Here is a 26,816-nt window from a genome sequence, read left to right as displayed (position 1 = left end):
AAACTTTCAAAGTTCTTGAAATGTTCCGGATTGACTGACCTTCCTTTTTTTAAAGTAATGATGGACTGTCATTTTTCCTTGCTTATTTGAGCTGTTCTTGCCATAATATGGACTTGGTATTTTACCAAATAGGGCTGTCTTCTGTATACTACCTCTACTTTGTCACAACACAACACAACTCTTAATGCGTTTGAGCGATGACACCAAATTTAACACACCTGCTCCCCATTCACACCTGAGATCTTGTAACACTAACGAGTCACATGACACCGGGGAGGGAAAATGGCAAATTGGGCCCAATTTGGACATTTTCACTTAGGGGTGTACTCACTTTTGTTGCCAGCGGTTTAGACATTAATGGCTGTGTGTTGAGTTATTTTGAGGGGACAGCAAATTTACACTGTTATACAAGCTGTACACTCACTACTTTATATTGTAGCAAAGTGTCATTTATTCAGTGTTGTCACATGAAAAGATATACTCAAATATTTACAAAAATGTGAGGGGTGTACTCACTTTTGTGATATACTGTATATATAGTTATTATAAAACAAATTTACATAATTTTTTTCAATGTAGTTATGATGAGTATAGGCTATGAATTTATGAATTTCACTTGTGATGGATCAATTATATGGTTGCTCTAAAAAACAATGTTTCTTTATTGTGATGAGTAGGTAGAGTATCTTATAATAGGGTCCTTTGACAACTCTGAGCATTACTGACGTGTGTTAATTCTCACCATAGTTTAAAACATAAATCATAGAAATTCTCTTTGTTGATTATGCACTGCATGCATGTTGCAACCACTATTTTACCACAGAAGAAGGCTAAAGCTATATTGCTACTTCCATATAGAACATTCTGTAAATTGTTATAGACTATATGGGTACTTCACTGACATTGCATTGATTTGTCACTAAATTAATATATGGTATGATCAAAAACTATTAAATTGTAAACTATAAGACAAAGAGAATGCATCTAAAAATCAAAAATCTGTATTTACACACATTATTCAATTTAATATGAGGGAGGTTCAGTTTTTGACAGTAGGTTACTAGGTCATCTAACTGACATGCATAGTAGTAATGATAATAAGTCATTGTAAGCATAATGCAGAATTGATACAATAGATGTCGTCAACATTCATCTTCTGATTTATTTGTGCACACTAGACAGCATATGGCACATGACTAAACCCATTTACTATGGACAAACAAACAATGTTTTTACAATCCAATTCTATTCCCAGATTGAGTTTTGTATGATAAACTGTTTCAATTAATACTAGACATAATAACCAATCACAAAGGGCCAGTGAAATTAAACTTCCTCGCTTTCGCCGGAAATATGGGAAGGAAAGGTTGAATGCGGAAATGAGACTCTCACTGTGAGGAGTACTTGTATAGTTGCGATCGGGTGGGTGAGAGAAAATATCAACAGAAGACGCTTGCGTTCTCGGGCAGCGCTTGAGATCAGTTACGGATGATTCTGAAAATCTTTTATTTTTCTAATGCGCTTGGAACTAATGAAGAAGTGTGCATGCTATCAACATCAACGACAATCTGCGTTATTTTGTTTTCGTTCCATTCTTTTTTTCAATCTCTTCCTTTGAAAGAATGTGGTTGACTCCAGAGGAAGTTTTGCTGAAAAACGCGCTGAAGCTTTGGGTTACCGAAAGATCTAACGATTTCTTCATTTTGCAGCGCAGAAGAGGACATGGGGATTCAGGGGGAAAATTTACAGGTAATACGCCAGCTACTCCCATTCATCTCACTGTKTTTCGTATGATTTCAGCAGCTTTAGTAGCCTATATTACCACTTGGACACACCAGTCCAACACTTAGTAACAACTCATTTATAAACAATGTTGCAAATAGCTGCGATTCAACCCAAAAAATATTGGTTGAATCGCAGCTATTTGCAACATTGTTTTGCTGGGAGCATAATCTCGAAAGACAATTCTTGGTTGAATTGCATTGCCATAGCCTTGGCTACAGTGTAGGATCCGTTTTTTACAAAGCTTGGAAACACGTGTTTTCCCCATATTTGGGATTATCAAAACAATGTTTTCTTTGCAACTTAAAATAATATGTGACATGAAGCCTTGGAGCAATAACAGGCAACTTGTTAACATATCACTTGTTTTTTGGACTGTGTATTTTCTTTCAGGTCTTCATAGATTCTTTACAATTCCATACAGTTTTTGTCTGATGATGGACCATGATAAGGTGTCACCTGGTCTTGTTTTTGTGTAATCTTCATTGGGATTTTCACTTTAAGATATAACTGTATACATCAGGCACAGGAGAGGATAGGGAGTATCATCTCATAAAAACAACATAACATTTCCTGGCAAGAGTTTAGAGTATTTGTTTGTTGCCATGGTTTCCAAAGTAAATCTGTGGGTTGAAAGGTCAGAAGAAGCCCTAGTTTTTGGCTCTTACAAAACCACACCCTAGTTTTGTTATGGGAAGAGAAGAACAAGTACAATATCAATTGGGAAAAAATGTATCCATGATTTGATTAAGATAAAACATAAAAAGGGTATTGAGCAACACTGAAATATCTGCAACGTCTAGTACTCTGTCACTAGCTAAGATAACTTCTGCTTCCTATTTCACAAAGAACACTTTCCTGTGAGGGACATTTAAGGTTTCCTTTCTCCCGACCTCTGAGCACACTGTACATGTCCATTGTCCACAGCCTTACAAACTCAGTGAACAATATAAGCCGAACAAAATACATGATTTACAGTGCTTACATTTTCCAATGTAAGCACTGTGAAGTAAGCGGTTAGGTGACAAATAGGTTTGTGTTGCCAGGGTACAATGGTTCAGAGCGGCAGACAGGCAGAGCTTAATAGTTGTGGTGTGGTCTGGGATGGGCAGTGCTCCAGGAGAGAGTTATTTGTCTGGTGTTCAGTTTGTCTTCCATCCCTCTCCTCTTTTGTGGCGGAGCGGTTGGGTGGGGGTGGGAATGCCAAACACTAGATAGTGATCTCACAGCGACCAGACTGTAGCCTAATGAAAGTAATAAGCCTAATGCCTTGTCTTGCCTGCTGTGTGCTTATTACATATTTGATTTGCCAAATCATTAACAGACTGTTCTTGCAAACTTAATGTTTTATTATAGTTGAGGCCATGTGCTGCAGCTGACTGTTAGCTGCACTTTGATGGGACTGTTTTTCCCAGCTCTCCTTAAGTGCTCCATTCTGTTGAAAATGGCTGTGCTTAGCAAAGGAAAGACAGAATTAAAACTAGACAAGAGGGACTAGTGTTTGGTGGCTTTGGCCTCTGGAAAATCATGATCCTGATTAGCGGTGGAGTTAAAGAGATACTATGATGATGAGTCTAGGTTCTGTTATGGTACCTCAGGATATTAGAGAGTGTATCTGGTTCCTTTAAGGTGATGACTGGTGGGGTCTCAACACCTAATAAATACAAATGAGTTTGGGATGTTAGGGACTCTCTTAAGTTTGTAGTTTTTATGCCATGGCTTTGGGGCTTCAGATGTGGAGGATTTGTGGAGAGGGAGGGGGTCTCGATTCTAATACTGTTACCCTATGATTCTAGTGGACCAATGTAGTGACAAACAGAGAAGAACAATACTTATGTTGAACCTCTTAATAGCTTTTATGTTCTATGTTATGTTCTCACATAATGTGGCCATTATGAGACTGTTAGTGACCATTAGTGGTACCAGTTTATGTCCAATCTATTTTGTAATGCCTCAAGGCTGGAATCCAGTGCTCACTGGAATATCTGAGTCTGTTATACACATGATAATGCCTTTAGCTTTCTGGCGTTATGTGTAATAGGTGCCGTTGTGCCCCATCTGCTTAAAGGCACAATCTGTAAAACTTCCTGCTGTTCAACTAATGATAACAATTGATTATTGTAGAAAATGCCTTATGAGCTTAGTACAATTGTCTTACCATATGAAAATATATGATATAACCGTTCATATGGGTTGGTATAATGTTGCCTCTCTCCCATGTGTCAATGAGCTCATTGATATGTGTGTGTTGTCAGATGGTATTTCTCAGTAATTTCTGGTCTCTTTCTGTGTCTGACTGCTTTGGTCTGTCCAGGTCTTCTGGTGGGAGCTCTGGACACAGTCCTGGACTCCAACGCCCGGGTCACACCATTCCGTATCCTGCTACAGGTGCCTGGGTCACAGGTCAGCTGGACTATAGCTTGTGGTAAGCTCTGAGAAATGTCTCTCCTTTTCCTCTCGCCGATTCTCATATTTGTCGGTCGGTAGGTCCCTGCTTCTACTCTCTTTCTCTGGCTCTCTCTCTGTGTATCTATTTCTCTGTGTGTGTGTGTGCGTGTGTGTCTGTTGTTATACAGGTGCTGCTGTCGAGGACATGAACAGGCATTGGGACTGGCTGGTCCAGAACCTACTCCACTCTCTCTCAGTGTTTGAGAACAAGGAGGATGTCGCCAGCTTCGTCAAAGGGAAAGTCAAGGTACTGTACTATTAGAATAAGATTAACTATAGACCTGTGATACTCTGTAAATACTATGTAGGCCTACTATCAAAAACCACTGTGTTCAACTTAATCTGACTCTCAAATGTTGTCTCTTCTTGACTTTCTTTTCTATTTCTGTGTATCTTGCGCTCAAACCCTGTTTTGCATTTTTGTTTCTCTTCCTCTTTTTCTTTCTCTCATTGCCCATTCATTTATCTTTCTCCCCCAGGGTCTGATAGCAGAGGAGGTGAGGGGGAAGCAGGCGGCTCAAGAGGAGGACCCAGAGAAGTTCCGGGAGGTACTGCTGAAGTTTGAGCTGCGTTTCGGCCTGCCCTCCTCAGAGAAGCTGGTCACCACCTACTCCTGCTGCTGCTGGAAGGGGCGTGTCCCCCGGCATGGCTGGCTCTACCTCAGCATCAACCACATGGCCTTCTACTCCTTCCTGCTGGGAAAGGAAGGTCCATCCCCTTAAATTCTCCCCCTTTAATTAGCACACAGAATAGCCCCCAGTCTTACTGGTTGTGAACTGGTTGTGAACTAGTCTGAACTGGTTGTGTCTGTTAATTAGAAACTCTATCCTCTGTTTTCCAGTTYTAAAGATGACAAGCCCTTTATATGTCTTGTGAACTGTGACATACTTTCCACAGTAAACATTGTGCCTTTTCAGTTAAAGTGATGCTGCAGAGGTTTTGTATAACTTCAGCCAGTAGTTTTGAAAGTAGCCCTCGAGAAAAAACGTGTCCCTAAAAATGTTGCATAATTGTGTACAATGTCATCCATTTCATATGATATGTAACGTCCTACAAAAAAAAAAGGGTATTATCTGTTACAGAATTCCAACTTGTACAATATCTTACAAATTTTTAAGTGCTGAAGATCCTGTTCAATCTCTTTAACCATTGAAATCTCTTCAGTGTTCAGTGTCTTCTAAACCTAACCCCTGACCTTTGACCACTTCTCTCTCCCTCAGTGAAGTTTGTGATCCCGTGGGTGGAGGTGACGAGGCTGGAGCGGGTCTCCACTGGCCTTATGACGGACATGGTGCGTGTGACAACGCGGCGGCGCCAGCGGGACTTCTCTATGTTCCTGAGCCCGGACGAGGCGTTCGGGGTCATGGGTCAGCTGGCTGACATCGCACTGCGACGCCTGCTGGACAGTGGAGGTCTGGAACTGGAACAAGTCCTCCAGCAGTCCTCCAACATCACCAAGAGGTCAGGGGGCAACGCAGAATAAGTTAGATGAAGTTGTAGCGTATTGTAGTGTAAAGGAGGGCAGGGGATTTTTTGTGGGTGTGTCATTTGGTTTGTTCAGATTCATATTATCTGTTCTTTGTTGACTTGCCTCACAGTTCTGAGAGGATTGGAATGGTGTCAGCAATCTGATTGATCGGTTGCTTTCCTGATTAAATAGTTTGATAAACAGTAGTTTAATAAGTTTGTCTCATTGTTATCTGCTTTGGTCAAAAGGAACCTCATCAAGCACTTCCTGAAAATCCCTGATATCTTGACTAATTTACTTCCCTCTAGTTTCCGACCATCCTCTCCATAACCTTGCATCATGTGACTGAATGTGTGTGTTTTAGTTCCACCTGTAGTACATTCACCATAACATTTTAAATTTCAGGTTTTGTGTGTAAAATGACAGTTTTCAGTGGTAAAATTGTACTTTAGAGCTGAGCTAAAGCATTCAGTTATATATCTCTATGGATGTAACAGACTGTTTAGTTGTATTATTTATTTGGTAACTTCCTCACATGCAACTCTTGCCAAGTGGGTGATATTTTTGTCCCTCCTCCATCATTCAGCATAGTGTAAATTCCTCATCACCATAACAGGAAGTGAAAAATGATCTGACCTAAATTACAGTGACCAAAATAGTCTGCCTGTATCTGAGTGTATCTGGATTCTTTATAAGTTTTCCTTATCATAGCTGTCAGTCAGAAATGTCTGAGTCACTAAAGGTAACGAGGCCATGAGGATTCACACTCAGTCCGTCTTTTACTCTCTCTCTATCCTGGAGGAGAATTCCTAACTGTCACTCATTTTCTACAGAACAGATCTCTGTCTGTGTCAGTCTAACTCGTCCCCCTGTCAGCTAAGTAACTTTCTATGACTGTCACACTTTCCCCTCAGGGTTCTGGAGGAGCAGGCATTGAGGGCGTACGTCCTGGCTCTTTTCCGGCTACCGCGGGCCGAGTGTCTCCAGGAGGTGGCTCTGTGTTCAGTGTGGACGCCCCATGCCCGCTGCCACACAGCCGGAACGCTCTACACCACCGACAGCTACCTATGCTTCGCCAGTCGAGAGGAGGGCCACTGCAGCCTGCTCATCCCCCTTTCAGAGGTATCCATCGTATCATACTGCAGTTGACTCTGCTGGTTAAACTTTAATGCTGGCTTACCACTGTTTACAGTGTATAAGTGTTGTTGGAAGTGTTAGAGCTTACACCTTTAGCCTTAAGCTTTACCATGGTTAACTACATTAGTTGCTATACACCAGAATCGTGTATAGAGATGTATGGCTCTTGCATACATAAACAAGTTATTCAAAGTTTATTACTGTGTTAATACCATTTTACCATATCATATTTTTCCTTACTGTACCATACTAAATCAAATTTATTTATATAGCCCTTCGTACATCAGCTGATATATCAAAGTGCTGTACAGAAACCCAGCCTAAAACCCCAAACAGCAAGCAATGCAGGTGTAGAAGCATACTACCAACATTTGCTTGGCTCTTGACCTTTTACCTCTGTCTCTTCCTGTGCTGCCAGGTGATCTCCATAGAGAAGGCTGAGAGCACCAGCCTGCTGCCCAACCCAGTGATCGTCAGTGTGAGGAGTAAGAAGGCCTTCCAGCTGATCGAGCTGCAGGACAGAGACAGCCTGGTGGACAGTCTGATGTCACGGCTCAGAGCCCTGCAGTGGAAACACTCCATGTTCCACAGCAAGAAATCTCTGGTATGCTACAGCAACACTACCAGCCCATAAATGCCTGTTGTCAATTACACACATCACATCTCATGGTGATGCCCAACAGGCCTAGTCCAAGAAGCAGAATGCAACTGCACTGCAAGGACAAATATGATTACTGCTAGTATTTTTACACACAAGTTAGTCATTCATTGTGTATATTTGACTAATTCTGGTGTTTGGGTGCTCCAGACGTCCTCGTCTCCCTACTATACCTTCTACTATGACACCATGTACTGTGATGGGGAGGAGATCGAGGAGAGACCACTACGTCACACAGTGAACACAGAGGCTCTGATGGCATACTACCACCACTCTCAACCTGACTGCAACAATAGCACGGCTGTGAGTATGGAAACTAGTGCACCGTCYGCCATAACCCTGATATGGCCGGAGCCTCCTTTATTATGATGTTTACATAGCAGATACCATAATAATGGTGGCTGCAGGGATAAGAGGGCCACATTGGCCAATGTGTCTAGGCTTGACATTTAACATTGGTTGCCTGTTTCTGTTTTAAGCAACTCCTTTGTTGTTGTCATGCTAAATATTTATTAGGCTGAATTAGAATTCTAAATGTTTAGCATGACAACAACAAAGGAGTTGCTTTAACCAAAAGTGGCAACTAAACATCAAGCCTATTAGAAACAGACTGGTAACCAGGGTATGGTATATGTGATATAGTGGTAGTTCTGGGATGAGGTTGTGATTCTGTTACACCTCTTTCATTATTTAAACATGTATTGATCCCTGTTCTCCCCCTGACTGGCACACTGGGTAACTTMACCTCCCAAGGCTATTGCTGAGAATGTGCTTACAGTACTACAATACTTGGTTTGCTCAAGGGTGTGTGTGTCCTGTGTGTGTGTGTCCTGTAGACCATGGAGCAGGTGAAAGAGCGTCTGTGGGATGACCATTTCTCTGCGTATGGTCGAGGTGTCCACATGTTCCGCACAGAGAAGATCCAGAAGCTGGTTGCCATGGGAATACCAGAGTCGCTACGGGGAGAGCTATGGATGACCTTCTCTGGTGAGCGGTGGAGGAGTCTGAGGTCATTGGTTGCTATAACAACAGGTCAAATATACAGTACCAGTCAAAAGTTTGGACACACCTACTCATTCAAGGGTTTTTCTTTATTTGTACTATTTTCTACATTGTAGAATTTATAGTGAAGACATCAAAACTATGAAATAACACATATGGAATCATGTAGTAACCAAAAAAGTTTTAAACAAATCAAAATATATTTTATATTTGAGATTCTTCAAAGTAGCCACCCTTTGCCTTGATGACAGCTTTGCACACTCTTGGCATTCTCTCAACCAGCTTCACCTGGAATGCTTTTCCAACAGTCTTGAAGGAGTTCTCATATATGCTGAGCACTTGTTGGCTGCTTCACTCTCCGGTCCAACTCATCCCAAACCATCTCAATTGGGTTAAGGTCGAGTGATTGTGGAGGCCAGGTCATCTGATGCAGCACTTCATCACTCTCCTTGGTCAAATAGCCCTTACACAGCCTGGAGGTGTGTTTTGGGTCATTGTCCTGTTGAAAAACAAATGATAGTCCCACTAAGCGCAAACCAGATGGGATGGCGTGTCGCTGCAGAATGCTGTGTTAGCCAGGCTGGTTAAGTGTGCCTTGAACTTTAAGTAAATCACAGACAGTGTCACCAACAAAGCACCCCCACACCATCACACCTCCTCCTCCATGCTTCACTGTGGGAACCACACATGCGGAGATCATCCATTCACCTACTCAGCGTCTCACAAAGACACGACAGTTGGAACCGGTCTAATGACCATTGCTCGTGTTTCTTGGCCAAAACAATTAACTTCTTCTTATTGGAGTCCTTTAGTAGTGGTTTCCTTGCAGCAATTCAACCATGAAGGCCTGATTCACACAGTCTCCTCTGAACAGTTGATGTTCAGATTTGTCTCTTACTTGAACTATGTGAAGCATTTATTTGGGCTGCACTCTGAGGTAGTTAACTCTAATGAACTTTTGCAGCAGAGGTAACTCTGGGTCTTCCTTTCCTGTGGCGGTCCTCATGAGAGCCAGTTTCATCATGGCGCTTGATGGTTTTTGCGACTGCACTTGAAGAAACTTTCAAAGTTCTTGAAATTTTCCAAATTGACTGACCTTCATATCTTAAAGTAATGATGGACACACCTGTTAATTGAAATGCAATCCTGGTGACTATCTCACGAAGCTGGTTGGGAGAATGCGAAAAGTGTCCAAAGTTGTCATGAAGGCAAAGGGTGGCTACTTTGAAGTATGTCAAATATAAAATATATTTAGATTTTTTTTAAATACTGTTTTTGGTTACTACATGATTCCATATGTGTTATTTCATAGTTTTGATGTCTTCACTATTATTCTACAATGTAGAAAGTAGTAAAAATAAAGAAAAACCCTTGAATGAGTAGGTGTATCCAAACTTTTGACTGGTACTCTATTTAAGGGTGGGGTTATCTTTAGGGTAGATATCTGTATATCCTCAAAGGAGGGAGAGCGAGTACTCTTCTGCTCGACTGCCTACTTTCAGTTCCGTTCCTATGTACAATGCCTAGCATTTATGGTATGTGCCATTTTATCTTAGAGTTTGGGGAGGGGCTTTAACCAGGCAAGCAGTGAAATCCAGATCAGCAGGATTTAGTGGGCATACAAATAGCTTGTGACCTCATCGCCAATGAAAACAAGCAATTAGGCCTGTGTGAACACACTGCACAGACTGCACCAGAAACAGACTGGCAGCAGACTGGCTCGACTCCACTGTGATGGACCTGAACAGACTGTTTTCTTTGCCCCCATATCAAACTATCCCCAGTCACCTGTTTACTCCCTATCAATGTTCTAAATGCATCACATCCTCCAGGGGCAGTCAACAAAGGGTAAAGAGCTCCAAACAAGCCTTGTCCCAAAGTAACCCCTATCTTTTTGGTGTTTCCAGGTCTGAAGGAACCAGATAGGTAACTTATCCATTCCTTTCAGATCTGCAAACACTTACGGGTAGGAACGAAAGAGAAGGGTTAGGGCCTAGGGGATGTTTCCAACCAGGCCTTTATGTACATGTAAGTGCTTATATGCTGTTGCTGTGTAACACCAACACCATTCCCCCTGGAAACACAGACTCATCGTCAGAGTTGGCATCCCACCCAGACTACTACTCGGGGCTGGTGACGGAGTCTATAGGGCACAGCAGCCTGGCCACGGAAGAGATCGAGAGAGATCTGCACCGCTCGCTGCCCGACCACCCCGCCTTCCAGAARGTCACGGGCATCGCTGCCCTACGCCGCGTCCTCACCGCATATGCCCACCGCAACCCCAAGATTGGCTACTGCCAGGTAAGGTATCCACTACCATACAGTAACCTATGTCACAATGTGTATACAGTGCAGGTAGAGTATAACTGACTGCCTGTCATTCTTCCTAGTCAATGAATATCCTGGCATCTGTGCTGCTGCTGTACACTAAAGAGGAGGAGGCCTTCTGGCTGCTGGTGGCTGTGTGTGAGAGAATGCTGCCTGACTATTTCAACCGCAGAGTCATAGGTGAGAGGTCAAACTGACCTGCATAGGTTTACCACTACTATTGTTACTACATTGCTATTACTACAGCGATGGTTCGTCTACTTCCACTTTTACTGACATTATAGCTAGTACTGTACATTAGATGAAGTACTAAAAATAAAGCTATCAAAACCATAGCAGATCAAACATTAGTAGGTCTATTGGTAGCCGGTCTGGTGTTTAGATGATTTGAATGTGAGTTTTTTTCTCCGTCAGGGCTGTTTTTCTGCCCTGACTGCAACAGAGCCAACAATAACTCAAGGCTTTCTTTAGCCAGCGTGAAGCGTAAACACAAGCTAATTTCCTGTGCTTTGTGCCACTATTTATTTCTGGCGCATATGAAATGCATTCAAAGTCATTTCCTCTTCTGGCCTGTTCTGCTTTGAAATTGCAGTTGTTTACTTATTCTCCTTAGAAAATAGATTTTTCATCTCCATGTGGCTTCCTGGTTCAAATAAAGTCTTAAAAGATCACTTATCTGGGATATTGCACAATGAGAACATGTCATTCTCACACGCATGTGTGGAAGTCAAGACATCATGAGTATACACGTGTATAGAGCATACATCCACGAGACCATTCATTTCCCTCTATGGGATGATAAAGGATGTTCTGTACTTCTATAGAGGTGTACGTTCATGAGTTTATCTATATTAATGTAGATTTTCACTTGTGTTTGRAGGTGCTCAGGTGGACCAGTCAGTGTTTGAAGAGCTGATCCAGGAGCGTCTTCCCGAGCTGGCCGAGCACATTCCCGGCCTCTCCCCCCTCTCTTCCCTCTCCCTGTCCTGGTTCCTCACCCTCTTCCTCAGTGTGCTTCCCTTCCGCAGCGCCGTCTGTGTGGTAGACTGCTTCTTCTTCCACGGCATCAAAGCCATCTTCCAGCTAGGGCTAGCTGTGCTGGATGCGAACGCTGCGGCGCTGTGTGCTAGTGCAGATGACGGCCAGGCCCTCATGATCCTCACTGGGTAATGCATATGGAGGAATGCATGCATGTCTACACACAGTTCACATCTGAGCATAGTCTACATTCTCACACAAAACTTCTCTGCCTGCAGCTTTCTGGACCACGTGAAGTACGATGAGAATCCGTCTCCACCTGCCGCTCACCCTCCCTCGTCTCCGAGGGGGGAGGAGGAGGGCAGTACGACTGTAGAACTACACACCCTGATCACTGACCTCATCATTGACTCCTATGAGGTAAGACAGCACTGCAATACTCACTCCACACCACCAGAGGGTAGTTGTGAAAAATGTTGCACTGATGTTTGTTCTCGTTGTGTGTCCCTGTCCTGTTTTGTTAGAAATTTGGAGACCTGACGGTGAGACAGATAGAGCGGTTGCGATGCAGACACCGGATCCAGGTTCTCCAAGCACACGAGGACATCACCAAGGAGAACGCAGTGGGTCTTTCATATCACATCTCAAACAGTCACACGCATGCATGAAATAAACAATGACCAAAGGTTGAAATCTTACACTTTTCCTCTCCAAACTGCTTGACCCTTCCCATCTCTCTGTGTGTAGCTCAGGGTGGTGACCCCAGATGTCTCTCTCTCCCCTGAAAACCTGGCTGATGTCTACGACCTCTTCAAGGTACTTCAGTTCAATTCAATACATCTTTATTTATCTTCCCAGGACCACTAAGAAAGGCATTGCCAGAGCACGATCATAACGTCCTCCACCTATAGTCCAACTGTACAACAACACATCTGTGTCTGTTTCTCTTAGACAGAGCACTTCATCAACCTGTACTGGGGTGATGGGAGCACCACTGTGGCTCTCCAGCACCATGACCCAGGCCAGCCCTATGTGGAGCAGTACAGAGTGGACCCGGCCCAGTTCAAAAGCCTGTACGTGCTACTGGTTCCCTGGCTGTGTGGCCTCCACACTGACACCGTGGCCCACCGGACCTTCACACTGCTGGACCAGGACAGAGACTTACTCATCACCTTCAGAAAGTTTGCCGGGTGGCTGGGTAATTTTTTAAAACGTTTATTTGAAACATGGACAATGTACAACAAAACACAAGTCTCAGAAGTGAGAAGGGTTGCGTTGCACCAGATTTAGCTAACAGCTCATTTACATATTGTGTGTGTGTGAGTAAGAGAGGGTGTGTGTGTTTAAAAGAGGTAGGGAGAGTGAGTATGTGTATGCCTGAAGAGATAATGTGTGTAATATGAGTGCTTTCATATTATGCTTTCATGGGCATCTGGAATTCAGCCCACCAGGGTTTTATGGGAATCAGTATGCAGCCAAGGCTTTTAGGAGGAGCTGCCACTGCTGTGTACAGTACATTGACTGAAGTAGAGAAAATATGTAAATTCACCTCTTAAACTCACAGAGCTGAAGGGCTCCCTCTGTGGTCCTCTATCATTTAGACACAGTATAAACACTAACTGACACACATTGTGATTCAAAGCCAATGACTGGCTGTTGGAGATGTTAATCAATTGTAATGGTGACAATTCTGTGTCTCTCTCGGCATCAGACACACTATACTGTGAGGAACTGAATGAGAAGATCAGACTTCTGTATCGTTTGCACATACCTCCAGGTGAGTCACATAGCCTTCCTACGGTGTTTTACTCCTCTTTAAGACATGTACTTTAGCTGGACATGCAACTAGCTTTGACTAGAGATCCATTAACATTCATCGTAATGCGACTGTCTCCTGTAGCTCTGACTGAGAGTGAGGATGACCCGTCTCCACTGAAGAGCCCTCTGCTGTCCACTACCAGACCACTCCATATAGAGATGCCTAATGGTAACTATTCATGCGTCAAGTGTTCCAGGTTCACGTTTCTAGCTCTGTCCTGTTCAGATGATCACGTTGATGTAGCTCCTGTGTGTGTTCATGTTGAAGAGGAGATCAGAGACTATCAGGAGCAGTTGAAGCAGATGTTGAAGGACCTGGCTCAGGAGAAGAATGTGGAGAAACCGCTACCTCTAATGAACCAGGTACATACAGCGCATTCGGAAAGGATTCAGACCTCTTGACTTTTTCCACATTTTGGTACATTACAGCTTTATTCTAAAATAGATGAAATATATTTTCCCCCTCAGCAATCTATGACAAAATAAAAAGTTATTTTTTGCACATTTTAGTTTTTCTTTTTAAACATACATTATTTACATAAGTATTCAGAACCTGTGCTATGAGACTCGAAATTGAGCTCAGGTGCATAGTGTTTCCCTTGATCATCCTTGATGATTCTACAACTTCATTGGAGTCCACCTGTGGTAAATTCAATTGATTGGACATGATTTGGAAAGGCACACACCTGTCTATATAAGGTCCCACAGTTGACAGTGCATGTCAGAGCAAAAACCAAGTCATGAAGTCGAAGGAATTGTCCGTACAGCTCTGAGACAAGATTGTGTCGAGGCACATATCTGGGGAAGGGTACCAAAACCTCTCTGCAGCATTGAAGGTCCCCAAGAATACAGTGGCCATCATTCTTAAATGGAAGAAGTTGGAAACCACCAAGACTCTTCCTAGAGCTGGCCACCTGGCCAAACTGAGCAATCGGGGGAGAAGGGCCTTGGTCAGGGAGGTGACCAAGAACCCGATGGTCATTCTGATAGAGATCCAGAGTTCCTCTGTGGAGATGGGAGAACCTTCCAGAAGGATAACCATCTCTGCAGCACTCCACCAATCAAGCCTTTATGGCAGTGGCCAGACAGAAGCCACTCCTCAGTAAAAGGCATATGACAGCCCGCTTGGAGTTTGGCAAAAGGCACCTAAAGGACTCTCAGACCATGAGAAAGAAACAAGATTCTCTGGTCTGATGAAACCAAGATTGAACTCTTTGGCCTGAATGCCAAGCGCCACGTCTGGAGGAAACCTGGCACCATGCTCCGGGGATGTTCTTCAGCAGCAGGAGACTTGTTAGGATCGAGGGAAAGCTGAATGGAGAAAAGTACAGAAAGATCCTTGACGAAAACCTGCTCCAGAGTGCTCAGAACCTCAGACTGGGTCGTTGTCCTGTTGCCTCAAAGCACACAGCCAAGACAATACAGAAGTGGCTTCGGGACAAGTCTCTGTATGTCCTTGACTGGCCCAGCCAGAGCCCGGACTTGAATCCGATCGGACATCTCTGGAGAGACCTGAAAAGAGATGTGCAGCGACGCTCCCCATCCAACCTGACAGAGCTTGAGAGGATCTGCAGAGAAGAATGGGAGAAACTCCCCAAATACAGCTGTGCCAAGCTTGTAGCGTCATACACAAAAATACTTGAGGCTGTAATCGCTGCCAACGGTGCTTCAACAAAGTACTGAGTAAAGGGTCTAAATACTTATGTAAATGTGATATTTTAATTGTAATACATTTGCAAAAATGTTTAAACCTCATTATGGGGTATGTGTGTAGATTGATGAGGATTATAAAAATTAAACATTTGGAATAACACTAACAAAATGTGGAAAAAGTCAAAGGGTCTGAATACTTTCCGAATGCACTGTACAATAAGGAAGGAATTCAATCAGGGACCCAATAAACAGTCATTAAGTCACAACAAAGGTATAATAAACTTATTGTTTTCTACAGAGGGAGTTCATCCAGTTCTGTAAGACCCTCTACAGCATGTTCCATGGCAACCCAGATGAGAACGAGCTCTTTCAGGCCATCGCTACAGTGACCAGCCTGGTGCTGCAGATCGGTGAGGTCGGCCACCGCAGCCGGTCAGAGGTCAGCAGCGAGGGCCGGGCCGGAGACGAGGTAGAGGAGGATCACAGGGAGGGGAGTCAAGAAGACCACCCTGTCTTCAGCACCAAAGAAGGAGATGGAGAGAGGCAGGAGGGGACCAGGAAGAGTTCCGAGCGGTCTGAGAGCTCGAGCGAGTGGACGGTCAGCTACGCTCAGATCCTGGCCTCGCTCCTCACAGAACAGCAGCTGGTCAACTTCTTTGAGAAACCACTGGACCTGTCAGCAAAGGTGGCTGTAGCAAAGGTGAAACAGTACCATGAAAGGGCCGGTCTGCTTATGCTTCAGCAAGGAACCAGCTGATTTAACATGACCAAGAGAATGACCATGTGAACCAATACTGGGTTTCTAATCTAGTTGCTTGTCTAGATGCCAGGCAGATTTGTCGGCAATAAATTGTCTGTGTCCTCCGTCCTACAAGGATGAGTGGGTCCCAAGAGTCCACATGTGCCTATATTGAGTTGTAGGTCTGTCAAGCACGAGGGAGAAGTACTGTAGATGTGTAGGTCTTCCTATCCTGATGAAATGTGGCCTCGTCTTCTGGGACCAACCGCTCAGTTTGAAAACAGGTTTACCAAAACCAGAGGTGGCTGAGACGTGCATGATAATCAATGAAGACTACATGTATCAACCAGTCAATCATATATATATATATATATATATATACTACTGTGAGAACGTCCCACACATGATGCACTACATGAAACACCATGAAAAGGGATATTAACATTTCTCAGTATTTGTAGACGTTTTCATTTTCCTTCATCCAGTCTATGAAATGGGAACAAATTCAAATATTTTATTTGACATTGGCTGCCTGGTTGGTAATACAGCCTAGGCAGGATCTTGTTTACCATATCTTCCAACCTCAAGTAGAGCATACAAGTGTTATTTTCCTGCCAAATATTTGCCTTTATTTACTGCGCAATGTTTGTCATACAATAATGGAACGTTGGAATCATGCCTTTGTTTGCAACATTGTAAATGTACACTTATATATTTTGTCCTGTATTGATCTAATTAATGTATTTTGTTCTTTAAGAATTCCTATTTTAAGTGTTCTATAACTGTTTATGAGCCTGTTATTCTACCAAGCATATTTCTTAATTCAAGTGTTAGTGAACAGTATTATACTATAGACCAAAGTCCTACACACCTTCTCAAAATCAGTTGAGATACCAACTACACAAATGATACCGCTGTGCCTCAGATTTTGTTAAATGGGTTTTCTATACAAAGAACTTGATTTTGCCAATAGAATCAGTAATGACATTTAGTTTTGGGTTATTCCAGAACCCGACTGTCCAGTTCACTGATGCACCTTTGATTTTTACATTTTATTTCTTAGTGCACTGAAGTTCACTTGAGGTGCATTATAAATGGGACCTTTGATCAATTCTGTAACATCAATTTCATGTCTGCTGCACAAAGTCTAACATGGTTCGTTTGTAAATCATTAAAACAATATGCCTCATCCATGTCTTGTTCTATGTCTTTCAAAGATTGATTCACTAAGGAGATTGTAGACCCTCAAAAGCCCATTGTGTAATGGAATGTCCACCAGAGCTATTGACAGATAATTTGTTAATTTCTCTACCATAAGCCACCTCTGTTTTAGAGCATTTGGCAGTATGTCCAACCGGCCTCACAACCGCAGACCATGTGTAACCGTGCCAGCCCAGAACCTCCACATCCGGCTTCTTCACCTGCGGGACCGTCTTGAGTCCAGCCATACGGACAGCTGATGAAACTGTGGGTTTGCACAATCGAAGAACTTCTACACAAACTGTCAGAAACCGTCTCGGAAATTCTCATCTTCGTCCTCACCAGGGTTTTGACCTGACTGCAGTTCGTCATTGTAACCGACTGCAGTGGACAAATGCTCACCTTCGATGGCCACTGGCACACTGGAGAAGTGCTCGTCACAGATGAATCCCGGTTTCAACTGTACCGGACAGACAGCATGTATGGCATCGTGTGGGCGAGCGGTTTGTTGATGTCAACGTTGTGAATGGAGTGCCCCATGGTGGCGGTGGGGTTATGGTGTGGACAGGCATAAGCTATGGACAACGAGCACAATTGCATTTTATCAATGGCAATTTGAATACAGAGATACCATGATGAGATCCTGAGGCCCATTGTCATGCCACTCATCCACCGCCATCACCTCATGTTTCAGCAAGATAATGCACAGCCCTATGTCAAAAGGATCTGTACACAATTCCTGGAAGCTGAAAATTTCCCAGTTCCTCCATGGCCTGCATACTCACCAGACATGCCACCCATTGAGCACGTTTGGGATGCTCTGGATCGACAGTGTGTTCCAGGTCCTGCAAATATCCAGCAACTTCGCACAGCCATTGAAGAGTGGGACATTCCACAGGCCACAATCAACAGCCTGATCAACTCTATGCGAAGGAGATGTGTCGCTCTGCATGAGGCAAATGGTGGTCATATCAGATACMGACTGGTTTTCTGATCCACACCGTTGGGGCCAACAGATGCATAATCTTATGAATATATGGATTTATATCAGTTGACTGATTTCCTTACATTAACTGTAACTATAACTATATTTTTGTTCAGTGTATATCCAAACACTACCAGACACAGACGCTCTAGAAATAATTTATTTTCATGTGAGAATTTCATTGGACGCGGTGTATCCCGTACATACAACTAATAAAACTTGAAACTATGTAAGCATAAATTGCTCCATCAAGAATCCCAATTAGTGATTGTATAAACTTGTATATAATCCAAGACTGCAGTCTTATAAATGTATTTCAACACCAGTGAATAATTAGTTCTCATCCACATTGACTGTCTGCAGACCTGTAGAGAAAAGAAAAATCAGAATCAAGTCTTTAACAGGCAAATTAGGAAAATAACAGCACAGAACTCACTCTGACCGAAGTAAAGTTCACAGATCCTCTACTTTGTATACCCATTTGCATGCAGATGATCTGAAAATAAGACTGCCACAACTTGTTCTTCAGTGTCACCCACAAAGGGATATTTTGCACCTTGTCGGTTATAAAAGTATAGCTAATTTCAAACACAACAGATCACCAACATCAGAATGTCAGAGTACACTTCTGGATACTAGTCAGCACAGCACATGGTCAAGCAGGTCTTGGGCTTACCTTTGTATGTCGTGACAGGGACGTATGTGACGAGGGTATACAGTTTATTGGGAGAGTCCTCATCTTCATTGCGTTTCCTTGACAGGCGCACACGCATACGGTATGGGACATTCCTGAAATAACAGAAATTATCAGTTGGCATGAAGAAACTGTGTTTAGTTTTAGTGCATTGCATCTAAGTGCATGGCATTGCAGAACAATTTATACAGGCATCAACTTGTACTATTTGCACCAACTCTACACCCATCGTCAAGAATACCAGGATATCAGTTTGCTCTGAAGCCAGCACTGACTGGTCAGCTGTTGGTGTAACTAGCCTCTACCACTTGATATTGGGACAATACTGCATAAAGCAGATAGGAGGGAGAGTGGTTTTTATTTGGCTGAGAGATGGAGGGGGAGAGAGACACAGAGATCCTGATGCTCAACTATCCCTTAGACTTAAAATTGGACAGAATGTGTATCACTGAAATCAACTGTCTATAGCACAAATGTATCCCCAACATCCATAGAAAAGGAATGTGAGGCCCATGAACTACAGTTTCACTGTGGCAGCCATTCTGGCCAGTACAGTCCAATGTAGAGGAAGCACTGAATTTGACAGGGCTGCAAAGACTTCAGCATAGTCTGGTTCATATTCAAGTTAAGTGCATGTCATCACAACACTCCTTGCAGCCACAGCATTAACCTGTAGTAGACTGTACCTGCAACTCATGGTCCCTCAGAGTGTTAGATGACAGTTATCAAGTATTGGTTTTAAAATTGAGCAGATCATCAAGGAAAGTCCATAGCCAGCTGGTCCCTGGTACAGAAAAGCTTGTGGCCTCTGATGTAAGAAACAATGGTTTGTTTACCTCACCCCCTTGGTCCACACAGCCTTGTTCAGGCGAGTGTCGATACGCACGTCAGGGGTTCCCATCTCCTTCATGGCGAACTTTCGTATCTCCTTGAGAGCGCGAGGTGCCCTCCTCTTAAAGGAGCTGAAGGGACACAGGAACAAGAAGCAATGTTAGTTGCATCACCAAACACCGCACTGGATTATCAAAAGAGGTTGATACAAAGCATCACTTGTCAAAGCAAGCAAAGGCAACTTATATACGCAACATAACAAGGAAAGCCATTAGCGTACATTCAAACCAGACAAACTCAATTGGGGTAGTGCGTTGTGGGAAGGTCTTTGTGTTGCGCTGTCTGTCCATCAGAAATGTTGCAACGAAGTATACTATCCATCAACCAAAGCATAGAATAGCGGTTTTACCAAAATGTTCTCCTTACCCCACCACACTGCTGCGTTGGACATGCGTTTTGGTTTGAACATACTCTTATGACTAGGGCCAGTACAATATCAGTATCACAATACTCGTTAGTATCATGGCAAGGAAACAAAACAAAGTAGATTTAATTTAGAAAAATCCCTAATGTTGGAAACATCATGTTGTCATCCAGAGTCACATTTATTTATATTCCAAGATATAGAACACAATATTCTACATACAGCAGGTTTTTAAAGGACCAAATAGTTAGCTCTGCTTCGTGTTTTCATTTTTGCCATGGAAAAAATTATTGCAGCCCTACTGATGACTATGCCCATAATTGCGTTCCAAAACAAGCATCCAACAATTAACTACACAGCATAAGCTGTTTTTCTCCAGCCACAACTCGAATGAAAAGTAGAGCCACAACATTTTCAGCAGCCTAAGCCCAATAACTTTGGCACCTCTTTCCCACAGGGATCAGCATACTTCCAACATACAGCATGTACAAAATCAAAACAATGCTAAATGCATTAGCACTTTACATTGAGGCAAGGCTTGACATTAAGAGTTTCCCTACTGCAAGTGAACGGAGCAGTTGTGCTAGTTGAGCCTGCTCGAAGGTTGCCACATTGGGCAGGTGATACAAATCTAATTACAAAATTCTGTGAAAACCAAACAGCAAATTATTCCAGTACCCTAAAACTGATCTCTCATTCTACCCTAAAAAAAAAAAAAAATGAAAGACAGAAAATGTACGGCATTTATGGCAGTCGGGCAAGCGGAGCCTACCGATTCTTTTTTCTACTGACAACCAACATAAAATAATTCCAGAACTGATCTTTCTGGTTCCTACTGTGTGTAAGTGAAAGGCGGGCAATAACGTATATGGCATTTATTCACGCAAATAAGTTAATTAAAATTTTTGTGATCATAATCTTTGGGCAACCCCAAAAAATACTCCTGATATGCCTGATGGGTAAGTGCCTTTCAGACCTTTATCTCAATTGGTCAAGGAGAGACTTCCTACTTGCATTTGAGCAAAGTAACAACTGTTAAATCTACTTGTTTAGTGCTACAGCCCAGCAAATTGACTATCCAGCAAAGAACAGCAATCACAGCAGCAAAGACATCTTGCAAGCGGAAGTAGACATACAGCACTTTATGAAAACCTAGTGCAGAGAACCCACTTTCATAACGCAACAGTAGCGGAGTGGTGTCATGGCCCCAGACAGTGTACTCACACGCCATGTATGCGCTTGTGAATGTTGACTGTGTACTCCCTGGTCACAACCTCGTTGATGGCAGAACGCCCCTTCTTTTTTTCACCTCCCTTCTTGTTTGGCGCCATCTATGAAAATACATAACATAAAACATTGATAAATCTTTAGCTCACTTACATTCAGCTCGGAAGACATGCATTTCTTTAGTGTCCACTGTTTATTTGACTCACTAGTGTGGCATTTCTACCAAGCCACTGACTGAGCTTGTGGCTACTTGACTGGTTATGCTTTGCCATGAAAGTAAACAGTGACAAGTGAAGTGTAATGGTACATTAAGTTACTATATGAAATATATGTCATGGGTTTACCTGTGGTGTATTCATTAGTTGGATTCCGTTCAAAACGTTTTGAAACGGAAACCGTTTATTCTAGGAACCAAACCTACCTGAATGTCCAATAGAAACTCTGGTTTTCGTTGCAAAACTTTTGCTACAGAATCCGCCTCAGATAACAAGTGAGCCAGGTAAACAGTGTTGATACGGCAATTTTGTCTGATGACGCCAGGCACTATGGCCAACTTCAGCTAACTAATGATGCCGGCATATATTGATCTGATTAGCTGGTTTCACTGTGATTGCACATTGACAACAAAAAACTGTGAACCAGAAATTGTGGGCCTCAGACAAAACGTTAAACATAGCAGGAATGCGCTCTATAACGAGACATTTATGACAGAATAGCTTCGTTTAGCTGACTACTGGTTAGCATACTGGTGGCTACACATTTCCATATACATTTACAATTGATCCTTTGGGCATAACCCATCACAATTACATCGTTTAAGGAGTTCAGTGTCTCATATTGTAATTATGTGATGAAAACGATGGACTACATAAGCGCAGGGCCAGGATGAAGTTGGATAATTAACACAAATTTCCCAAAACAATACTCACACTGCCCGAGAAATGTCGGAAAGGAAGTTGCAAGGGCTTGTGGGCACTAAAGAGAATAATAGGTGCACATCCGCGTCGTTAATAATAACATACATAATTTGTTGCAGTGCGTTTACAAACTAAAATTAATTGACACACAATTTGAAACAAATGCTTTCCCTGTAATTTGTAGACAAGTGTTGTTGTAGCCACGAAAGGTCCAGCGCAAGCAGAAAAACATGAATAATCTACAGTACTATGTCTCCCAGAATGCACGTTGTTACCGGGGACGTGTCAAAGGTCAAAACTCTACGCTCCAATGTTGTGAACGAAGTGGAAACTGATGAAAAATTTGACAGCTAAGAAAAGCTAGCTAATTTACTTCTTATTTAACCTTTGATAATAAGCAAAATAATGCTTTTAGATCATTAAGATTGTTATGTACATTTTTTGACCAAGGTCGATATTTTTAAGATGTATCATTTTGTTTTATAATGACTTTAGTCTTTACTGACAAACTAGCAAGCTAACTAGCAAGAGCTAATAACATTTACTAACGTTAATTGTTAACGTTAGCTAGCTGTCCACATCTGCACTCCGGTGGAGTTAATGGAAATGTAACGAGCTTATTTTTCAGTTTTATAGTATGAACTGAATAATGCTATTTACCTGTAATTATTAAAGACTAATAGCAAGCAGTGATTGATCATTTTAGTCACGTAGCTAAAAGCTAGCAGCTTGTTACTGTAGCCATCACTACACATAGGAAAAATGACACTCGCCCCGAAGGAGCTGTCCAACCTCTTGGGAATCATCTCTGAGGAAGCTTGCACCAACACGTTCGAAAGTCTGTCAACCGCGTTTCATCATTACTTCGCAAAGGCCGAACATTTCCGAGTGGGTTCGGTGTTGGTGATGCTGCTGCAACAGCCAGATCTTCTGCCCAGCTCTGCCCAGCGCCTCACCGCCCTCTACCTTCTCTGGGAGATGTACCGCACAGAGCCTCTTGCCGCCAACCCCTTTGCTGCTGTCTTTGCTCACTTGCTGAACCCCTCACCAGTTGGGGAGGAACAAGAGAAACAACTGTCAGGTGAGTGTGTCTAGACTCCTATCAGTGTGCATAGTGATAAGTATTGTTAAAAGTGTGTGTTTCTTTCATCCACAGGTAGTTAAGTAATGTCTCAACCCAGGTCTATGCTGAACATCGACATTTCAAGTACTTACTGATCATTTTACTGTCCACAGGATTCTTGCCGCCCATAACACAGCCTGAGAAGTTCTTCCTCTCCCAGCTGATGCTGGCACCTCCAAGGGAACTCTTCAAGAAGACCCCCAGACAAGTGTCATGCATGGACATGGGGAACATGCCACAGTCCATAGACATTAGTGGGCTGCAGTTGGCCTTGGCAGGTACTGTACCAAAATGTATGCACTCATGTTTGTTGTATTGAGGATGGTTATAGAACCTTAAGAATTTTAGGCAGCTCAAAAATAGTTATTTGCCTGTGTTGAGACATAACACCTCTCATATCCTTACTGTAGTACAACAGACAGTTCTTTACACTTTATTATGCTGCATTTCTAACACTTAATATGTCAACTATCTTATCTCTCTCTCTCTTCTTGACCCTGCAGAGCGCCAGTCAGAGCTACCCACCCAGAGTAAGGCCAGCTTCCCCAGCATCCTCAGCGACCCAGACCCAGATTCCTCCAACTCTGGGTTTGACAGCTCAGTGGCCAATCAGATCACAGAGTCCCTGGTCACTGGGCCTCGACCTGCACTGGAGAGTAAGTGGAGCATTTAATCAATCACGATGTTATGAGTCTATCAGTTATGTTTATGGAAAGACATACAGTACCAGTCAAAAGTTTGGGCACACCTACTCATGTAAGGGTTTTTCTTTATTTTTACTATTTTCTACATTGTAGAATAATAGTGAAAACATCAAAACTATGAAATAACACATTTAGAATCATGTAGTAACCAACAAAGTGTTAAACAAAAATGTTGCTCAATTGGTTTCAAGAGACCTAACGTGTGCCAGGAAAACATTCTCCACACCATTACACCACTGCCACCAGCCTGCACCGTTGACACCAGGCAGGATGGGGCCGTGGACTCATGCTGCTTACGCCAAATCCTGACTCTGCCGTCAGCATGACTCAACAGGAACTGGGATTCGTCAGACAAAGCAATGTTTTTCCACTCCTCAATTGTCCAGTGTTGGTGATCGTGTGCCCACTGGAGCCTCTTCTTCTTCTTTTTAGGAGTAAAAAAGTATTCTTAATAGGAGTAGAACCCGGTGTGGTCATCTGCTGCAATAGCCCATCCGTGAAAAGGACCGATGCGTTGTGCGTTCCGAGATGCCATTCTTCACACCACTGTTGTACTGCGCCATTATTTGACTGTTTGTGGCCCGCCTGTTAGCTTGCACGATTCTTGCTATTCTCATCAACAAGCTGTTTTCGACCACATGACTGCCACATTTTTTTTTGTCGCACTATTCTCTGTAATCCCTAGACACTGTCGTGCGTGAAAAGCCTAGGAGGCCGGACGTTTCTGAGATACTGGAACGAGCGTGCCTGGCACCGACTATCATACCACTCTCAACGTCGTTTAGGGAACTCGTTTTGCACATTCTAATGTTCAATCGAACAGTAACTAAATGCCTCGTTGTCTGTCTGCTTGCTTTATATAGCAAGCCATGGCCATGTGACTCACTGTCTGTAGGAGCAAACCATTTTTGTGAACTGGGTGCTGTACCTAATAAACTGGCCACTGAGTGTATATAGGATATCCCAAGTATCACGTAAGGCAAAACACATACCCATTCTGTAACAGCTACCTGTGACCCTCCCTCTCCCCAGGTCACTTCCGCCCGGAGTTCATCCGGCCGCCCCCTCCGCTGCACGTGTGTGAAGATGAGCTGGCGTGGCTGAACCCCACGGAGCCAGACCACAGTGTGCAGTGGGACCGCTCTATGTGTGTAAAGAACAGCACGGGTGTGGAGATCAAACGCATCATGGCCAAGGCATTCAAGAGCCCGCTGTCTGCCCAGCAGCAGTCACAGGTGAGTAGACAGGTACACTGTCTACTCAAAACTGTATTTTATATATTTCAAATATCCTTAACCTTCGTTCGTGAATTCAACCTGAATGTCTCTCTTAATATTGCTGCCTCTTTCCCTACAGCTCCTGGGTGAGCTGGAAAAGGATCCTAAACTGGTGTACCACATCGGTCTGACCCCAGCCAAGCTGCCCGACCTGGTGGAGAACAACCCTCTGGTGGCCATTGAGATGCTGCTCAAACTAATGCAGTCCAGCCAGATCACTGAGTACTTCTCCGTCCTGGTCAACATGGACATGTCCCTGCACTCCATGGAGGTGGTCAACAGGTGGGGACTTTGGATAGAATTTGATTTATACAATTCAGTTGTCTACAATCAGTTTTCAATATACGTATAGTTTTAAAATGTGTTTATTTTTCTGTTTATTTATGAGGTTATTCTTTGTGTGCACAGGCTGACAACTGCTGTGGACCTCCCACCAGAGTTCATTCATCTGTACATCTCAAACTGTATCTCCACATGTGAACAGATCAAAGACAAGTACATGCAGGTAAGGAGGACTGTGGAAGGGCCATGGCAGGAGCCTGTAGCTTACTGTTTGACCTGTCAGTCACATTGAAAAGCTTGTCTTACAGGAGGATGCATGCCACTTCCATTCTCAGAAAATTGTAACAGGAAGTTCATTTGAGGGTTGTCCCCGTTCAGGGTGACTGTTCACTACTAATGTTAGTCAATGCTCCACTGTGTTTGCCAGTGTTCCAAATGTGTCTGTGTAAAACTTCTCTGTTTCCATTGGCAGAACCGCCTGGTGCGCCTGGTGTGTGTGTTCCTGCAGTCTCTGATCCGGAACAAGATCATCAACGTGCAGGACCTGTTCATCGAGGTGCAGGCCTTCTGCATTGAATTCAGCCGTATACGTGAGGCAGCTGGCCTCTTCCGCCTTCTCAAGACCCTAGATACAGGAGAAACCCCCCCTGAGGTGAAACCGGCCAAATAACAGTACATAGAGAACGTGGCACTAGCCTGACCTGCCAAATAACACCCCCAAGGGAGTAAGCCCACAGAGGCATTATCCGCTAAATAGCGCCCCAAACAAGAGATACTGACCAAGGCTGTATAACCAGCCAGACAATCCTCACGATCTCATCAGTACCCACCTGGAGTCAGGTTTGAACTCAGTTACTGTTCTTCCCTCTCTTTTCTGGACAAAGATATTTTGAAAATTCATTTTGAAACAGTGTTTTTTTTCCCCTTCAGAGATTGAAGCTTGTCGGTTTTGTTTCATTAAATGGATATGTGATGAACCATCTGGGTTTTTGGCTTATATTTTCTACAGTGAGTCATACTGTACATGCAAATATAGGATTGGTGGGTTCTGTTTTGAATGTGTACTCTGTTTTTAAGTGAACTAGATGGTTTATCACATGAGTAGATTCTTAATGCAGAACAACTATTTGTAAGTAGACTG

At 43.1% G+C, this 26,816-nt stretch overlaps 3 protein-coding genes and 1 non-coding gene across 6 annotated transcripts; 2 read left to right on the top strand and 2 right to left on the bottom strand.

The window, feature by feature from the left end:
* The first annotated feature begins 1,391 nt into the window (after positions 1-1,391).
* LOC111959538 (TBC1 domain family member 8) lies at positions 1,392-17,200 on the top strand. 2 transcript variants are annotated; one of them, XM_023981170.2, is made up of 20 exons: positions 1,392-1,749; positions 4,097-4,207; positions 4,359-4,477; positions 4,710-4,938; positions 5,451-5,691; positions 6,613-6,820; positions 7,254-7,439; positions 7,644-7,796; positions 8,330-8,480; positions 10,582-10,796; positions 10,886-11,003; positions 11,704-11,989; positions 12,080-12,221; positions 12,326-12,424; positions 12,549-12,617; positions 12,753-12,999; positions 13,513-13,578; positions 13,702-13,788; positions 13,888-13,982; positions 15,571-17,200. In XM_023981170.2, exons 1-20 carry the CDS (start codon positions 1,623-1,625, stop codon positions 16,027-16,029), a joined length of 3,408 nt encoding a protein of 1,135 aa, XP_023836938.1. In that variant the 5' UTR covers positions 1,392-1,622; the 3' UTR covers positions 16,030-17,200. The 2 variants fall into 2 exon arrangements, with proteins under 2 accessions (XP_023836938.1, XP_023836937.1); XM_023981169.2 differs by having other exon boundaries at positions 13,864-13,982.
* Positions 17,201-18,338: 1,138 nt separating this feature from the next.
* Positions 18,339-22,441, bottom strand: LOC111959931 (large ribosomal subunit protein eL31). The gene is made up of 5 exons (XM_023981785.2): positions 22,302-22,441; positions 21,370-21,476; positions 19,727-19,852; positions 18,873-18,985; positions 18,339-18,561 (listed from the first exon to the last, which is right to left on the bottom strand). Exons 2-5 carry the CDS (start codon positions 21,474-21,476, stop codon positions 18,530-18,532), a joined length of 378 nt encoding a protein of 125 aa, XP_023837553.1. The 5' UTR covers positions 22,302-22,441; the 3' UTR covers positions 18,339-18,529.
* On the bottom strand, positions 19,347-19,483 carry LOC111959981 (small nucleolar RNA SNORA5). Its single transcript, XR_002876748.1, has one exon. It is a non-coding gene; the product is annotated as a small nucleolar RNA SNORA5 (small nucleolar RNA).
* A 140-nt stretch (positions 22,442-22,581) lies between the features above and the next one.
* Positions 22,582-26,655, top strand: LOC111959930 (CCR4-NOT transcription complex subunit 11). 2 transcript variants are annotated; one of them, XM_023981784.2, is made up of 7 exons: positions 22,582-23,370; positions 23,526-23,690; positions 23,916-24,068; positions 25,149-25,351; positions 25,473-25,675; positions 25,802-25,898; positions 26,148-26,655. In XM_023981784.2, the coding sequence occupies exons 1-7, from the start codon at positions 23,052-23,054 to the stop codon at positions 26,343-26,345; spliced, it is 1,338 nt and encodes a 445-aa protein (XP_023837552.1). In that variant the 5' UTR covers positions 22,582-23,051; the 3' UTR covers positions 26,346-26,655. The 2 variants fall into 2 exon arrangements, with proteins under 2 accessions (XP_023837552.1, XP_023837551.1); XM_023981783.2 differs by having other exon boundaries at positions 25,149-25,363.
* Positions 26,656-26,816: the final 161 nt, after the last annotated feature.

This window comes from Salvelinus sp. IW2-2015, linkage group LG36 (assembly GCF_002910315.2).
Source record: "Salvelinus sp. IW2-2015 linkage group LG36, ASM291031v2, whole genome shotgun sequence".
NCBI classification, from domain to species: domain Eukaryota; kingdom Metazoa; phylum Chordata; class Actinopteri; order Salmoniformes; family Salmonidae; genus Salvelinus; species Salvelinus sp. IW2-2015.
Note: the sequence above shows the minus strand (reverse complement) of the source record. Positions and strands in the feature narration are given on the sequence as shown.

Bases quoted from the DNA above. Each gene is read 5' to 3' on its own strand.
- LOC111959930 (XM_023981783.2), top strand. From the start codon at position 23,052: ATGACACTCGCCCCGAAGGAGCTGTCCAACCTCTTGGGAATCATCTCT. The intron at 24,069-25,148 runs GTAAGTGGAGCA...CCCTCTCCCCAG, and splicing joins GCCTCGACCTGCACTGGAGA to GTCACTTCCGCCCGGAGTTC. The intron at 25,899-26,147 runs GTAAGGAGGACT...TTCCATTGGCAG, and splicing joins TCAAAGACAAGTACATGCAG to AACCGCCTGGTGCGCCTGGT.
- LOC111959931 (XM_023981785.2), bottom strand. From the start codon at position 21,476: ATGGCGCCAAACAAGAAGGGAGGTGAAAAAAAGAAGGGGCGTTCTGCC. The intron at 18,986-19,726 runs GTAAACAAACCA...CTGTTATTTCAG, and splicing joins GTGTGGACCAAGGGGGTGAG to GAATGTCCCATACCGTATGC. The intron at 18,562-18,872 runs GTAAGCCCAAGA...TTTTCTCTACAG, and splicing joins CCCTGTCACGACATACAAAG to GTCTGCAGACAGTCAATGTG.